The sequence below is a fragment of the Ammodytes marinus genome (genome assembly GCF_949987685.1).
Source record: "Ammodytes marinus genome assembly, chromosome: 4".
Taxonomy (NCBI): domain Eukaryota; kingdom Metazoa; phylum Chordata; class Actinopteri; order Uranoscopiformes; family Ammodytidae; genus Ammodytes; species Ammodytes marinus.
In genome coordinates this window covers 30,215,129-30,232,847 of record NC_137233.1, presented here as the reverse complement: position 1 = coordinate 30,232,847, position 17,719 = coordinate 30,215,129, and the positions used below count along the sequence as shown (strand labels likewise).

At 41.4% G+C, this 17,719-nt stretch overlaps 1 protein-coding gene across 4 annotated transcripts in view; it reads left to right on the top strand.

Moving 5' to 3' along the window:
• The window catches only part of LOC307250063 (retinoic acid receptor gamma-A-like), a 39,053-nt gene that overhangs the window by 12,978 nt on the left and 8,356 nt on the right, over positions 1–17,719 (top strand). The window contains exon 1 of one of the 4 annotated variants that reach the window (XM_080027003.1): positions 8,186–8,799. The exons of 2 other annotated variants lie outside the window; for them this stretch is intronic. In XM_080027003.1, the coding sequence (XP_079883129.1) occupies positions 8,634–8,799 (166 nt within the window). In that variant the 5' untranslated portion in view covers positions 8,186–8,633. Of the gene's footprint in view, positions 1–8,185; positions 8,800–17,719 lie in introns of those variants that run through there. One more of the 4 variants, XM_080027005.1, reaches the window with a different exon arrangement.

Sequence of the window (17,719 nt, the reverse complement as noted above, 5' to 3'; positions counted from 1 at the left end):
ATGGGGCTTTTGGCAGAGGAGAGAGTTTCTCATTTCAGCCGTGTCTGGACAGAGAGCATTTCGTGTCACAGGGGGCGCTATTGCACCACACAGAAAAACCGGGGTGAGACCGCAGACAGAGTCATTGCAAGAATTTGTAAGAAGACTGACAACACTGTGTCTTTTGAAAAAGAAGTTGATTTGAAGTATGGAGGACACTTTCTCCTTGCTGTGATGTCATTTACTAAAACATGTCTTAACTTTCTTCTTCAGGCTATATTCTTTCTTTTATTTATTTGTGTAGTGTTAAAGTGATGCCACTCAAATAGCACAGGCCCACATCGCTGTATAACTGAAACTGCATTTCGATTATGATGACTCTAACCCTTGCACTCCACACTATTGGCTCCCGGTAAAGCAAGTGCTGTAGTCACGTTAGACATAACACAGTTGGACTTGCTATAAATTCCTTTAAGAGAGAAAATTATTGATTTCAACTTAATGAGTGATCATTACAGACAGGTCTAAGGCATGTTTGTTCTCAATATATCAGTATTGAAAGGAGAAGGGTAACAAGAGGAAGAGAGACAGTGTTGTGTGGGGATGTTACTAGAAATGTCTTTTTAACTGCCTGTATACTGCAACCTTTGCAATTATATTAATATATATTTTATAGTGGAATATTTGGAGCCTTTATTTTGTTTTAATTCTGATGCTGGCGGTTTACAGCTCACGGTTATCCACAATCCGGTATCTGAAAAGATATTAATTATCCCTTTTTTGATTGGTATAATGTTATATTCTATTATTTTGAGATGCTGGATTTTTTATTTTCATGAGCTGTAAGGCTTTATCATCCAAATTAAAACAATAAAGGTCGTACGTACTTCAGATCTGTAATATATTCCAAAGTTCAACATTTTCACGATATTACATTTTGTTTAGACGCACGTGTATACATATGGATGTAGCACTATGTTAAACATAACGAAGAACTCCACATTCGACTGCCACATGTATGTTGAAGTCTGTGCGTGCGTGCGTGTGTGTGCATGTGTGTGTGTGTCTGTGTGTGTGTGTGTGCGTGTGTGTCATTGTGTGCACACAGATCATGTATTCAGTGAGCATCTGTTATCTGTTTATCTCCAGTCTTGTTTCTGGAGACAGGGCTCAACAACCAAACCAGTAGCATTCAGAATGTCATAACGTCTTTAACATGTTGCCTCTAGGACATTGTATACATATACAGACTGAGAGGGAAAGATAAGAGGAGCCACATTATGTTGGTCACCTTAGATAACAATAAGGGTTGGTCATCACAAGACAAGAGGCCCAGAAATCCTGAAGGTATACATTCAAATGATCTTAATCAGTCCCACATAGCCCATCTTATCTATGGTTCTTTACATCTTTATTAGGTAGAGGCCAACTGGGAAGAAATAGTAGTTTGTAATGTGGAATCAACAGTGCAATAACAGTTAGGCCTACATGTTACAGTTTTTGCCGATTGCTTACACACTTGTTGCAGACTTTGGCCCAATGTGTCAAAACTTAACACACAGGATAATCTTCTAACTTATACGGCAAAATGAAGCTCTTGAAACAAAACCTATAACAATCCCATTTCAAAACTGTTTTTTAGCACCAAAACAATACACACATGCACCTTTGAATTACTCTTTCCTAGCAGCAACAACACACAGATGGGCTTTATGCAAAACACAGCTGTATTCAGTACTTCGGATGGTTTTTGACTTTAAAAGTCTCATACAGATTTTTTTTGTGAAAGATTGATCCACTACAGTTGATCTAGACACATGAAAACAAAATGTAAACGCTTCAGATTTTTTATTTTATTTTGCCATTTCAGGTTTTAGCAAAAGTAAAAAAAAAAAAAAAAAAAACACAAAGACAAAGACACACAAGAAATGGTACCACTAGAATGTTCTACAAAACATAGTGTTGTAGGGGAATGATTGGAAGAGATTTAGGCTATGGATCCTGTCTCCTGTTGGCATCTGGCCACATCACCTCATCCACGTCACAGGCAATGTCCTCCCTTGCCAAGCAACGGGGGAAATATCGCCTTGCGTGCCGTATCCAACCTCTTGAAGAATTTTTTGGAAAGATAGATCCACTATATTTTCAATTAGACACGTTAAAAAATACAGAAAAGCTTCTGAAAAAAAAGTGTATATTGCAATTTCATGGTTTTGGCCAACAAAAGAAAAAACACAACGAATAGGATCGCAGTTCAACAAGCAATTCAGTGTGTCACTATGAACTCTGAAACAATTACACTAAAATAAAAATAAATAAGTGTTGTAAGGAATGGGGTGAGTGGATTATGAATCCTTTGGATACCGCCTCCTGTTTGCGTCTGGCCACATTGCCTCATCGACATCACATGCAATGTCATCCTTTGAGAACCAACAGCAAAAATATTCCTGATATCCAGTCTAAATGACCTAATTATGGAGCTATTGTGTAGTTGGACTGGACTCTCTGCCCAGGCTCCTATATTGATAGGCCATGATCTATAACATGGTCCACTATAGTGACCCTGTCTCCGCCTGTTGCCTTCTTTGTCCTTGTCCTCCTGCCGCTCTCTCTTGTCCTCTTCCCCTAAATCTTACTGTACTGTCTCACAAAGAAGCTGAGCTCACCTGAAGTCTATTTGTAGTGCTAAGGCTCACACTGATTTGTATTCAATTAGTTTTATTTTGTATATTTCATGTGTGTGAGTCTGTGTGATTTTCCAAATTTGGTTGTGTTTTGTATTTTACATAGCCGTGTTTTCCCGATGATTGCAGGAGATTTCATTTTTGAACAATGTGTCTTATGTAAAAACCGGTGTGTAGTGTTTTGCAAGAAGTTTTTTGGAGAATTTCAAACACAGTGCAAAGCATATTTTGTGTTTGTGGGGTTGGTGCTTGTGTTTAGGGCATGGTCACCAAAGTTAGAGGTTGTGATGCTTTGGGCCTAGCAACCGCTATTAGTGTGTAAGCATTAGGCAAAAACTGTAAAACCAGGGCACACAACATTTGATTTCCTAAGCTTGTAGTAATGAGATTACAAAGTAACTTAACTTCGGTATTGTGTAATGTCACACTTCGTCTTTTTGTATTTATTTGCCTTCATATAGCTATGTTTGGTAATTATACAGTATATGTTGAGCATGTGGTGGAGTAAGACAAGAAGGCCTTTGTATGAATGTGTGTGTGTGTGTGTGTGTGTGTGTGTGTGTGTGTGTGTGTGTGTGTGTGTGTGTGTGTGTGTGTGTGTGTGTGTGTGTGTGTGTGTGTGTGTGTGTGTGTGTGTGTGTGTGTGTGTGTGTGTGTGTGTGAATACTCTGTGAAAGGACTGGAGGGAATATGGAAATGTGTGTAAGGTAATCATAAAAAGGATTAACTCTTGCTCGCTTGCTTAATAACTGTTTTAGCACTAGTGAACTGACAGATAGCAACCCAGTTAGCTCGGGGCACAACCTGTACTCAAAGTTCACTCCGTTTATTCAAAAGGCATTTGTAGCATCTATTCCTCTCTAATAACCTGTGAGTACCACAGCTTACAAACTAAGATGTCCTCTCTGGACTCTCGCTTTCTCAGTTACCTTAATGGTCATTAATGACACAAGTGTTTTGCTGTATGTTTACATTTCGAATGAGTGTCAAAATACACCTAGGTGGGAGTGGGTGCAAAAAACCTATTCCTGATATTGATTTTGCATTCTTTGTTAACATCTTATCTGCTGGTGAGGCCGAACTTTAACCAAATGAAAAAAAAACATTGATTTGCTGACTTCTTTTGTTAGGACATTTCTGGTCTGTTGCATTTCTGACCACGTCTTTTAAGCTCACTTCAGTTCATTTTCATATTCCAAAACATTGATAACGGCCAGGTTTATTCATTCATCTGTCACCAGTTTATTTATTTAATTTTTAACTGTATTCATTTCAATCTTCATATAGTCTTGTCCCTGATCTTGTATTGTACTTTACCTGACGTTGAATGTGGTGTATGAGAATTGTGGTTGATTGTGCTTATTTTATAATGGTGCTGCCTTCTTGGCCAGGTCATTCTTGAAAAAGAGATTTTAATCTCAATGAATTTTACCTGGTTAAATAAAGGATATTGATTGATTGATTGAACCTGTCTCTCAGACGCAAAAATAACACAAAATGAATTCAAGCCAAGCCATGCAAATGTTGATGTGAGTCTATCCAGCACAAAAAAGAGCCAGCTCTCAGGGAAGTGTCCACACCAGACCAGATTGCAACTGCTTCCGGGGAATGGTGCCCAACCCAATGGAAAAAACATCACAAGTGTGAATACAGAGACGTGAGAATATATATTCAGAATCGTCTCAATAGTGATGTGAAAATGCACCAGACAGCACACACAGTGTATGTGTATAGTGTTAAGTTGCTCTTCAATATCTGTTTAATATACAGAGCAAGTGTAAGCTCACTTACATATAATACAAGAAATGTGCCACATTATCCTCGACACATCATTACATCAGCTAGATTTATGACTATATTTTATGAACTCTGTAGACTCCCTTATGTAAAGTGATAGTTTGTCGTGGCTCTTAGCCAAATAAGACTTTTCAGTGCTGATTATTTTCAATGGGGAAGACAATGAGCCTATTCTTCACCATCAAGTCAAGCTAGAGAAAATTACTTATCTCTCATTAGTGCCAATGTGAACAAAATTCGACAAAATTACAGTAAAAGTTTAAGTGGGATTTGCAAATTAATTCAAAGCAGGTCCTAATCAGTGTGAGCGGAAGACTGGACTTTGTTCCCTAATGAGATGAAACTCAAACCATCCCTGGACATGAACTGAGGGGCTAGCCCCGTCAAAAGGACCCTGCTGTGCATTCAGTCATACAGCAAGTTCTCTCTTATTTTGCTAATAGAAGTGGGAACAGGGAATCAGTAAAAAATTATGATAAAAATTGAAGTTTTTGTATCCACTTCATGAATCCTTCTCTGGATTTTTCTCAGGAACAAGTCAATGATTCTAAAAGTTTTTTTGGAACTTTGTATTTTGTCTTTGTTCATGACGCCAGGATCACAATTCTTCCACAAAGAATCATTTTCCTAGTTATGAAATCTCACCGTAGTGATCGGGAGGAGAAGAAGCGTATTTTCCACAATGAACACAATGTCCTTTCGTAATTTCTGTACTAGTCACATCTTGTTCTTTGTAATGTGTGTGTGTGTGTGTGTGTGTGTGTGTGTGTGTGTGTGTGTGTGTGTGTGTGTGTGTGTGTGTGTGTGTGTGTGTGTGTGTGTGTGTGTGTGTGTGTGTGTGTGGTTTTGTCCGTGTGTGTGTCTGCGCTTGTCTGTGCGTGTGTGTGTGTGGTGCGATATTAGTAACTTGAACCTAGAGCGCACAGAGCGAGGCTTGTGTGTTTTTCTTTGTGTCTTTCATCACAGGCACTCTGTTTAAGCACATACACACATAATTGTCCACATGTCCAAACACACACATAAACACACATGCTGGCTGCACATGCACGCACGGAGACACACACGTTTCCACTGCCAGGCTCCTCTGTAGGCTGCACATTCCAAACACCCATGAATATCACAAAGCAGCAGCCCCGCCATCCTTTGCCTCACATTTTGTGACTATATTTGTGCGCTGGCTGTCAGCTGATGACCGCAGTGAGTCTTGGTGCAAATAACTGTGGCCAGAGCTGGTGGAGAGACAGACAGACAGACAGACAGACAGACAGACAGACAGACAGACAGACAGACAGACAGACAGACAGACAGAGAGAAAGAGAAACTATTGTTCTGCTCTGTGTGTTTGTGTCAAACATGACGACTGGATGAATAGCTCGAAGAACCTGATCGTGAATAGTTGTAATGTGACTCGCTCCTCTTACAAATCATCACACACACACACACAAATCATCGTGTGTGTGTGTGTGTGTGTGTGTGTGTGTGTGTGTGTGTGTGTGTGTGTGTGTGTGTGTGTGTGTGTGTGTGTGTGTGTGTGTGTGTGTGTGTGTGTGTGTGTGTGTGTGTGTGTGTGTGTGTGTGTGTGTGTGTGTGTGTGTGTGTGTGTGTGTGAAAGACATGACGAAAATAAATTGCCTGGCTAAAATAGTTTGAGTGAGTTTATGTTTTTTTTTTTTTTTTTTTTTTAAAGTGAAGGCAAATAAACTTCTACTGAACTATCTTCTCCTTCTTCACATGTGCCTCGTCTTTGTGTGTGTCTCCTTTTCCTCAAAGCAGCAACAGGGGGCAGGGTGCTTGGGTAATTGTCTCAAGGTGTGGAGAGAGCTCAGCAGGCTGACACTGTGTAGCTCTATTCCCTGTAGTGTGTCATTGTGGTGTGTGTGTGAGTGTGTGTGTGTGTGTGGCTTCTCGCTGTGACCGGCCAAAAGACAGGTAAAAAAAAACCCTCTCACACTCACTATAGGGCCGAGACAAGAAGGGGATCACAGAAAGGCTACTCGCAAGGGGAATAACAAAAAGTTAGGAGGGGGAAAAAAACAGCATATGCAGCCCATTATCTTCCAAATAAAAAAATTCAAAAAATACAGAGAAATAGATTTGGGGGATTTGGAGGCATGCGCAACCACCCAACAAAAAAATACAGGATGAAAACAAAGAAAATAGAGAATTGTAACACACACAAGGGCAGTATGAAACATACAAAGCCACAGGCAGGACACTTTGGGAAGTCAGTGTGTGTGTGTGTGTGTGGGGGGGGTGGGTGGGGGGGTGTTAAAGCCCCAGTGGGGGTTTCTTCCAGAGTTCATCCCTCTTGAACGAGGGAAGGAAAGGGAGGAGGGTGAAGTTGTCTCGTACACAAACTATGCAGAGTCTGGGCCAGTGCGGTTCCCCTGCAGTGGAGTCGCACTTCACTGTGACTGAAGCATCCAATAAGCTCTGGGGGAGAGAGATGAATCCACTTCAAGTGAAATGAAGGAATTGAATTAAATGTGCGCACATGCCAAGACCAAATGGAAAAGAGAGAGAGAGACAGCGAAGATCAAAAGAGACAAAGAATATTTACAATACAATGGAGAGATGTGGAGAGACGGATGACTGTCGAGAAAGGAAAAGAACAGGATGATGTGTGGACTGAAACAAAGTCAGGATTCCACCAGAAAAAAAATTAATTGTGTCCCGTTCAAGGTCGATTTTTTAAACTTGGACAGTATGTCAGTTTTATTCCAAATTGAAGATTTTTTAATTTTTTTTAAATGAGTAGGTTCCACTTTACTGCTGACTGTTTACATTTTTTTTTCTTTTTCAAAAATATGCTTTTAAATCTTTATTTTGAACAAAGTCCTTCTTCCTTCTCTTCTGTAACACTGTAACGGTCTGACGTCCTATTCATTTTCTGAGGAAGTTCTCTGGAAAGAACTATGTCATTTGACTCTAATATAAATAGTCAGGCCTTGTCCAACGGGTACGCTTACCATTGACTCATTTCAGTTAGGTGCCACACTGCACAGCAGGCCAGATAAACATGATAGAGTTAGAAATGTGTCTACAACATACACGCATATAAAGAAAAAAGTTATTCAAAGTAGACTTAATCCTTTTGTAAATCGACAGCTGCTTTTAAACTATACAAATTTTACCAGCATCTAATCGAAAATGGCACACAACTTTACCTCTATTTTCCATAAAATGTCATTGTACTGTCTCTGTACAGAAACAACAGGACAGCATCCATTTCAAATGAAATCTGGTGGGAAATGAGCAAACAACACCCTCAATAAATTGCCTCTCTCTCTGCACCTTTCGTTGTTGCTCCAGACTGTGAGTTAGAAGTTGTCTTTGTTATTTATGTATTTATTTTTGCTATAGAGCTGTACTGTTTGAAAGAGAGGCAGTGATCCCTAGTGTGTGGTGGGACAAAAGGGGGGAATTATGCAGAAGACGAAGAAAGAAAGTGGGAAGAAGAAGGAGTAGAGGGAGGTGGTACAGTGAGTGAGGTGAAGAGTTTGTTTTCCTTTTGGAGAATATATGAAATATGAAGAGGCAAGTCTGAGGGAGAAGAACTTGGAGGAAGAAAGGCCTGGGGGGGAGAGAAAGTTTGTGATGCCCTGACCAATCAGAAAGCAGGTACACGCCCCCTTCTGGGCCGCTGTGATCCCTCCCTCCTCTCCTTTTTCCCTCGACCCCACCTCCTCTCCTTTTTTTCTTCTTCTCCGTGCTGAGAAAGCATGCAGATAGTTTGGCTGAGTCTGTGGTGGAGTGCGAGAGGCCCACAGTGCCGGTGAGAGGGGGAGCTCAGATCAGTTACACAGAGTCAAGGCAGAGCAGGCAGAGCAGGCAAGTGATCATCTGGCATCAGACAGGGTTGGAGGTATAGTTTGAGGTTTAGTAGAGCCAGAGAAAGAAGAAGAAGAAGAAGAAGAAGAAGAAGAAGAAGAAGAAGAAGAAGAAGAAGAAGAAGAAGAAGAAGTGCATCCTAAAGGACTGAGTTTGGAATACACACAGGACAGGCAATCAGGAGGGGGCCAGTGGCAGCAGGGACAAGAGACAGACAGACAGACAGACAGGCAGACAGACAGGGGACACCTGGACCCAGCAGGGCATTGAGTTACTTTCAGCCATATAGGAAAGCTCTCTCCACGGTTTCTACAATCACTTTTCAGCTGTATAGGGGGCTTTATGTTGAGATACGAGAGGAGCATGTTTGACTGCATGGAGGCTCTGGGGCTGGCCCCGCGACCCCTCTTTGATGTGTCCGGACAAGGCTCCTGCATGCTGGGCAAGGCAACCCCTTACTTCTCAGGCCTGGACCCCTTTGCCTGGGCTGGGACGGGCAGCATTCAGTGTGAGTACACTCTTCCATCCTGTCCGTCCATTAGACTGGAAAAGAGAGCAGCTGTGTGTGTGTGTGTGTGTGTGTGTGTGTGTGTGTGTGTGTGTGTGTGTGTGTGTGTGTGTGTGTGTGTGTGTGTGTGTGTGTGTGTGTGTGTGTGTGTGTGTGTGTGTGTGTGTGTGTGTGTGTGTGTGTGTGTGTGTGTGTGTGTGTCTGTGTGTCTGTGTGTCTGTGTGTGTGTGTTCTTATCAGAGTCCTGGTTTTGTTATCATAGAGCTCTCTCCACAGGAAGAGTCAGATTCCTTTGGATTCTATGTACCCATTCTCGCCCCGGCTTTCTGTTTGTTTATGTGCTTAGTGAGCTTTTGTGAGAGTGAGTGAGTGAGTCGGGGAGTGCATATTTATACACCGCTCTGTTTGTTTTCTTTATGAATGACTTTGCGTGATTGACAGCTCTGTTAAACAATTCGGGGACCTGAGCCAGCGACGTGTCCAGAAGACATTAACCCACCACAGAAACAGCACTGACATGATTGGACTAATAATCGTTTGAGTCATCATACGAGCTCATTTCATTTTTATTTTCCTTTAAATTTTAGTCACTAGACATTCAAATAGATTTTTACCAGCTACTCCTCAGAGGAAAAGATGAGTGAGTGTGAGAATCAGCTGAATTGTTCAAAGATACAGTTTGAATCACCTGACATATATAAGCACACTCCCTGTTTCGTAACTCCAACAGGCCTGACACAATCTTTTGACAATATCTCAAAAGGCAGTAGGAGTAGACAAGGCTCTATAGATTGCATTATGTTTTAGGATAGCTAACCACGAGTGCACAGGAGACATCACACAAACACTGCTAAAACCAGATAAATGAGGGGAAAAAAAACATTTAAAACTGGTAAATTAATAAGCAGGACCTGTTCTTACTGTCAAGGAGTCCCACTTTCAGATTCTTGGATTAAATGCTTGGCTTTGTGGCTTGGCAAATCAAACATTGATTCTATCCATCTATCTTTAGAAGGCTGCCGACTCGCTGAAGTCTGTTCCTATGTGTCACCGAGTGGAGAGCACTGTTTTTTTTTTTCTTTCCAAAATGAGCACCTTAACCCTATTTATCTTCTGGTAATTATTTAGATGCCAGAGCATCAAGCGCTGTCAGGTCCTGCGTGCTCTCTAATGATGATGGATGAGCAGTCAGGATGACAAACACCACAGCAGGGCCTGTTTCAGCTCGCTAAGGAGCCTCTCCAGATGCCAGCCTGACAGACAAATGTCCACAAACATTCATTAATCATTTGCTCTTTATGTAAAACTAAGGGTTTAGTTTGGATCTTTTTTAGCAGGTTCAAATAGGTCCTCCCGAAATTAGATGTGTTCATACTGTATGTTCTTCTTCTTCTTTTTTCTGCTTGGACTGGAGGAACTAAAAAGTGTGAGGTGTTTCTGTGTGATTAATTAATAACATTAATGGACAGTTACATCATGCAAAGATGTGTTACCTCTGGCATTCATACCTTTTATTTGTAATTATTAAACACATCAGCATCAACCAATCTCCCTTTTAATATGAGGCTGGGCTGGGTGGACTGCAAATCCCTCTGAATTGATCATCAACTAGTTTGTCTGTTTAAATATTGATTTAGTGGCAGTAATCTACAGTTCCTGGTAGCCTATTATTTCTCTATTAAGTATATATTCTTTAAATCAGGATCATGTAACTTATTTATTCCAAGATTTCGCATTTTAACTAGTTTCAATCAGACCTAAGAAACTTAAGCCTTGTAACAATGTGATTAGATTTTTAAATCATTTTGATGGTCTTATTTATTAAAGAACGTCCACACTTCCCCTAAAATGCTGCACAGACTATCGCCCACCCACACTGGAAAGAGAATAAAAGTTTGTTTCTTCCGTGTTGCTTTCAGTGAACATGTCCTGTTGGACACTGTGACTCTAAATTCCTGAGAGCAGTTTGGCCACTGTGTCTTTTTGACACAAGCTGTGTGTGTGTGTGTGTGTGTGTGTGTGTGTGTGTGTGTGTGTGTGTGTGTGTGTGTGTGTGTGTGTGTGTGTGTGTGTGTGTGTGTGTGTGTGTGTGTGTGTGTGTGTGTGTGTGTGTGTGTGTGTGTGTGTGTGTGTGTGTGTGTGGGGGGGGGGGGGGTCATCTTTTCCTGTGTTTTTTTATGTGAGGCAGTTCAGCACCTCTCTGCCTTCCTTTGTTTCAACGTCAGGAGGCATTAAAGAGAGCTTGGGACATGCCAGAGTCTGTCCACTCGCTCTGTCACTGTGTGTGTGTGTGGTGGGGTGGGGGGCTCCTCTGTGTGACATTTGTTTTCTCCTCTTTTGAAGATTCCCTCTTTCTACACTTGATCTTCCCTTCCACTTGTGTGTATCTGTGTGTTTGTGTGTGTGTGTGTGTGTGTGTGTGTGTGTGTGTGTGTGTGTGTGTGTGTGTGTGTGTGTGTGTGTGTGTCCATGCGTGTGCATGTGTGTTTGTGTGTGTGCGCGTGTGTGTCCTCTCCCAGCAATGAATGTGTGTATTCTTTTCGCTCACACATGGCTCGGCTTACACGCCTCGTGTTGTGTAACCAGGGGCCTTTTAATGATTCCATTATAATTACAAAGGGTCAATTAAGAGATTAGGCGGTGTGGCAGGGGCATGGCCAGTTAAAAGAGATGAGGGCTGAAAGGAGAGTGGAGGGGATGAAGTTGGATTTGGGATTAACCCCCTCCCAGTAACTCTTTGTATCTTGGTGTTTTTTTCGGGGCCTTGAGGGGAAATGCTCCCCTCTTTATTCAGTGATAATCTTCCCTTTTCTCTTGCACCCTCTTCTCTCTTAAATGGCTTGTTCAAAGCTACTTTAACAATGCTGCTGGATTGTCATATCATCACACAAGAGGAGAACACTGAACTGTGATAAACAATGGAGATGCTGTGTAGTGCCAGTGGCTGATAAAGACAGCTTTCATGAGATAAAAAAGTTAAGAGTGTGTCTGTATATCGTATTTCATGGACGAGGAGGGGATCCTTTGGGCTGCACCTATCCTTTAGTCTTTGATAGATTGGGGTGATCTGTGTCACTGGGTCATAATGACAGACCCTGGATGATTGTGGGCTGTCTATCTCAAACACTGTCACTCTCTCCCAGCAATTGGTGAGAAGACAAAAAAATGTAAAGCTGTGACGGCTATAAACCACCTCGGTGAACCTGGAAATTCAAGTTCAGGCAGTGCACGAGGACTTCTGGGAAAGCAGAGATTCCTGCGGTCGCAATGAAACAGATTTGCATCGACTCCTCCCTTCCACAGTGAAATAAAAGACCAGCATAATAAAAAATGCAATATCAGGAGATGTGTTATGATATAGTGTAGTATAATATTTATGGGACATATTTGTTGCCTGTGTTAAAAGTGGTTTTGAGAAGCTGCTGTAGTTCTTTTGACTTAATCAAACCAGATGGGTTTTTTTTTGACAAACGGGGGGACAGGAATGGATCTGACAAACATGTATTTTTTTTTTGCATTAAAAAACATCTACAGAGCGCTTCTGATTCTCTTCACACTGATTATTATAGTTTTTAAATGGAAATATTCGGATGATCACGTCCAGATCATAAGGCAACATTTGAAAGTCACAGGGTGAACAAAGGCCAAAGCAAAGCATATGTTTTCTATACCCAAACAGCAGAGTGGCTAGGTGGTCAGAAAAGACAAGGTTTCAAGTTACAACCTACCCTGCAAGTCAGAAAACAGAAAAAACCACCAATCTCAAGATTTCCTTTCTTTCTTTCTTTCTTTCTTTCTTTCTTTCTTTCTTTCTTTCTTTCTTTCTTTCTTTCTTTCTTTCTTTCTTTCTTTCTTTCTTTCTTTCTTTCTTTCTTTCTTTCTCTTTGGAGGTGAGGTGAGGTTCGTTGAGTTGTGTTGTGTTCCAACTTGTCTCTGATTGCAGCGTCACAGCTCCCGGTCTTATCTCTACCACATCGCATTAACTCTTATTATATAATAGTGCTGAAATATATCTCTTTAAAATCAAATCTTTTGGAACAAAAGTGAGCTAAAAAGCAAGACTGAACTTTCATCATCACTGATATGCAGAATTAAAAAGTATTTTCATGACACATTTTTTCAAGACAATTTCAGAGCTTTCCACATCGTCGCCTAATGTTTTCCAAAAGCCATGCTGGCTCCCGTTGTTGTATGTTGGGAATTGACTCTGTGTATTCAAAATATCAAAAAAGGGGGAAAAAATAGAGAGCTGGGTTTATTGGGTGTTGTAAAAAACAAAGGGTATATTGAATGAGTGATGATGAATGGTAAAGGAACAAACCCCAGATTTAACAACCTGCCCCGTAAACCCACCCCCGCCCCACACTTTGCAGACAAAGCTGAGCTCCCGCACCGTGGAAAACAAAACAAAACAAAAAAATTACACAAATGTTGTTTTCCCAGCGCTCTGTCTTGAACCTTGCCTTGAATGACAAATCGTCACGCTCGAACGAGAGTGAACTGTGACTCCCTGAAGATTATTTTAATGCTATTCTGCCCAAACTTCTCTCGTGCATCTGAAATTGCCAGACTTTTAACAACTGTGGGTGTGGTTCCCCAGGTTTGAGGATATGTCCAGGATCTCTGTTTTTCGAAGTGAGCTTGTGAAAATGTCTGTGTGTGTGTGTGTGTGTGTGTGTGTGTGTGTGTGTGTGTGTGTGTGTGTGTGTGTGTGTGTGTGTGTGTGTGTGTGTGTGTGTGTGTGTGTTCCCCCCTTTCTTAAGTGTTTGGCGCTGCTGTTTTTATTGAGCCATCTCCTGGACAGTAGCCTGGTTTTCACAGCCTTTCCTTTAGAAGGCGCTGCCAGTGACAGGAAGGACTCCTCCTCCCAGGGCAGGAAGGCAGGAGAGGACGGGGGGGGGGGGGGGGTTATTACTGCGGGGCTGAGCGGGGGGGGGGGGGGTCGGGGAGGAGGGGGCGCTGGTATTGAACTTAGAACAGCTGATAAAAGGGATTTTCACTCACATCTCCCCCTCCCTGCTGTCATGGTAATTACTCGCTCAGCATATTTGAGGTTGTAGCTCCCCCCTCTCACTATTTATCTGCTTGAGAATTAACAACACAGTTAATGTTAAGCAAGACACATGCATTTCAGAAAAGAAAGAAAAAATAGAGCAAGTCATGCAGTCGGAATTCATTTCACAAGCAACTCTTCCACATGAAATTGACACAGTTTGGCCAGTTGTTAAAGAATGACATAACATTTATTATTACTCTGTTTTTCCTCCCCTCTCCCCTTTCATCAAACTGTTGTCACACTGAGGATCCTCACACACAGTCCGACTGGCCCGTGGCCTCATGCAGCGGCCCACACATACACACATATTCACATGTTCGCGCACATTCCACAGTACGCTGTCGAACATTTTGTGAGGCGAGAGGTTACGTAAAAGCTGAATTTGCTATATTATTTCAGATTATTCCTCTGCTAAACTGAAAACACATCAGTCAAAATTGCCCTTTTTCTTCTGTACATTTTGCAATTATCCAAGACACCCAACTGGCTCTAAACATAAAACAAAACAGAAATGATCACAGCAACAGTTTAGACACTTTTAAACTCTTTTTGTAATTTCACCACATTTCTTAGCATTACCCTTCCTCTCCAGTGCAAGGCCCCCCCCAGGCCAAAGTCTAGTTCAATGATATGTGCAATGTTGGCAGCTTGAGCCAGGCTGCAGGCCCTATAGGCCATATGTCACACTGTGTCCACCAAGCAGCCACTCCAACGGGAGGGACGGAACACCTTCAATATACCAGGGGAAAACAAACCACGAGCTGGCCCTGATCATGTGCTGGTGTCCGGGCTGCAGAGCTGAAACCGCAGCTCAATGTCACATGGGGTCAATGGCTGTTTGCATTTCTCATGCACTCGTTAATACCGATTATATGAAACATGGGCGTCAGATCACTGCTGTAGCATCATCATTGCTCTGGCTTTTCAACAGGTTCTCTTTCATGGGCAAATCATTTCCCATGCATACTCTCTTTCAAACAGATAAAACAAGTAATAACAAGTTTGAAGAAGCTTCAGCCAGGTCCCAAATCTTTATGCAATACTCATTCTGAGCAGATTTTTAGTACGTAGTTTGCTCACACTAGAAAACCGACGTAAGTACATTTTATTCAAGACAGTCAGTACCCAGCCTTAAAAAAACAGATGTTTGAGTGTGTTGTTGATGGAGGTTATTCTCCCATAATGCAGTGCTACAAATGAAAGGATGTAGCTGCCCATAACTGAGAACAAATTGTGGGGGGGGGGGGGAAACGTTGTACTTAGTGTACCCAGTGTCCAGTGTACCTTTCTTAGGTCAATTTGGCACTGTAGCTCTAAAGTCGCAGTTTGACTGATGAGTGATGGCACTAATATCAAATCATTTCTTGTAAGTTCAAAATGGTTACCTGTGGATTTCTCTTACACAAACTGCATCTCTGCAGAGTGCATTAAGGACACAGCATTACTGAGGATTGTAATTCTCATTCCTGTGCTTCAAGACTCTCAGGCATCCGAGCTGATAAGGAAGGTGTTGGCTTTCAGAGTGGCTTCTGTTGTCTAAACAGGGATGTGTTGATCTGACAACAAACACTGAGTCAATGGGAGAGGAGGCAGGAGGCAAAGACACAGGAACACAATCGGATCAACTGAAGTATATTATCAAGGAATAACATTGTGCGACGATGATGCAAGCTTTATATATATATATATATATATATATATTTAAATAAAAAATCTTAGCTGTGCTGCAAATATTAAATCAAGTTCCAGTGACAGGTTAATATTTATAGCTTTGCGTTGCATGTGAAAGCCCTACACGGGAGATGTATCCAGCTATCTGATGGAGGCTGATTCACTCGAGCCACCCTGTCTGGTCTGCGTCCAATAGAGGTGTGCTGATTGATGTGGTGACACGCCGCGGGGTGAGCCGCAGGTGAAGAAGAGAGAGGTATTTTTTTTTTCGCTAAAGCCAAGGCTCTGAGGCTGAGCTCAGTTCAGGGCGATGACAGCCCGCTGACACTTCTTGGCTCCTCTCCTTCTTTCTCCACGCCTAGGTGAAGCCCCCCCCTCCTCCCTCCTCCTCCCTCCGTCTCTCACCCTGTCTCCCTCACGTCATGTTCCTCTCTCTCTCCCTCCCGCTCTCAGCACCCTCAGACAGAGTCAGTCACTATGTGCACTGGCGCCAGATGCAGCTTCTCTGTTTTCAATGGGAGCTATTTTCTTCCCTCTTTTTTTTTTACATTGTCAGTGTTCCTATATAAACAGAAAACAGTGATCCAGTTACAGTGCCATTCATTCAGCTCCGCCCCAAATCCACCTCCACCTGTGCTCTAATGCCCCCCCCTCCCCCTCCCCCCAAATTGAACACATAACAGAATCTTCCTCCTGCTTAGCAAGCAGCTCTTTGTTTACTCATAAACTTTCTGTGAAACAAGATACGCTCTTCTTCTACACTCGTGCAGCGCAGCTTTTTTATTTACAGCCTTGTCTGAAGAAAGTCAACGAAAACAAGCAGAAAACCATATAAATCATACAGGTTCACTATGAACATTACCATTATACAAAGAAAAGCAGTCATTTACACAAGTGAGGAGCTGGCAGTGAGGGGCTCTGTGCATTCTTGGAGCCTTAAGTCACATGGCAGATGAACGGAATGCTGAAATGTTTTTGTTTTCCTTTTCTCATAATGCATTTCTCATTTCTAGTTATTACTGTTATGTTGTAAAATAAGTATGGTTGAGTGTGTATTCTTTCATTTAAGTAGTTCATTCTTTATTGTGAGCATTCAAAACTAATATACTTAACTGCAAACCAAACCAACCACCGGGCTGCTTGACTCTAGTTTTATCATTTTTCATATGAAGTATATTTTGGAGTCACAAAATATATTGCATTTGAAAAGTCAGCTTTTAAAGGATGCACCACAGCAGCAGCAGTTCAATAAAGGTGCAGTGTGTAATATGACATCATCAAGAAAATTCTACAAAGTTCTAGAATGCAACACTCCCTGGGTAACCCCAACCCTTTCGAATAATGACAGAAGCTACAGTGGCCTTCAAGGACAAGAACAACTCTAAATTTTAAACAATGCACCTGATGACATTCCAACTATGACACTTTCAAGATGGCGGCACTAGGCCTTGGTCCAAAATATACAGAAATATGGACATACGTATATGAGACCCTTTCTAAGGGAAAAAATAATAATTAAAAAAAAAATGTCAGCTATTATGCACTAAATTAAATGTACTTATGGATATTATAATTACTTTCTACTAAATTTGCTAGGAAATAAAACCCAAAATTCTACACACTGCAGGTTTAAGTCTAGTTTATTATAGATTTTAAGTGTGTGTTATTTCTTATATGTCCCTATGTGAAAAAGGCATAAATGACGGGTCACTAAAAGAAGCTGAAACTAGTGGATGTTCAGCACCATTGCTTGAAAACACAACCCTAAACAAGTCATCTTTAATCAATATAGTTGTTAAAAAAGAGAATTGTTTTGTGGATAAGCTCCTTGAGGCATTGTCCTGAAGTTTCAAAGCGTTATGTGTCTATTTCAAAACACACTTCTTGTATTATGCCGTTGCACAAGCGAGCCAACATTCATTTGTACATGCTTTGTAAAAATAAGAATTTATGATTCAAAAAGTCTGAATACATGTAATATGAAGGAAAATAAGGAGGTGAGCGGCACAAAGTGGTTCCATTTTAAAAGCATCACAGTGAGATGAACAGAAACTGCCAGCTGTTTGCTATAAATGGAATTTTGGGAAAATAGAATCACTATTTAATGTAATATAATGTAGTCGCTGTAACAGAAAGATGTTCTGAATTTCCTTTCTGCGTAAAAGGTTTATATGACATTAATATGGTTAAAGT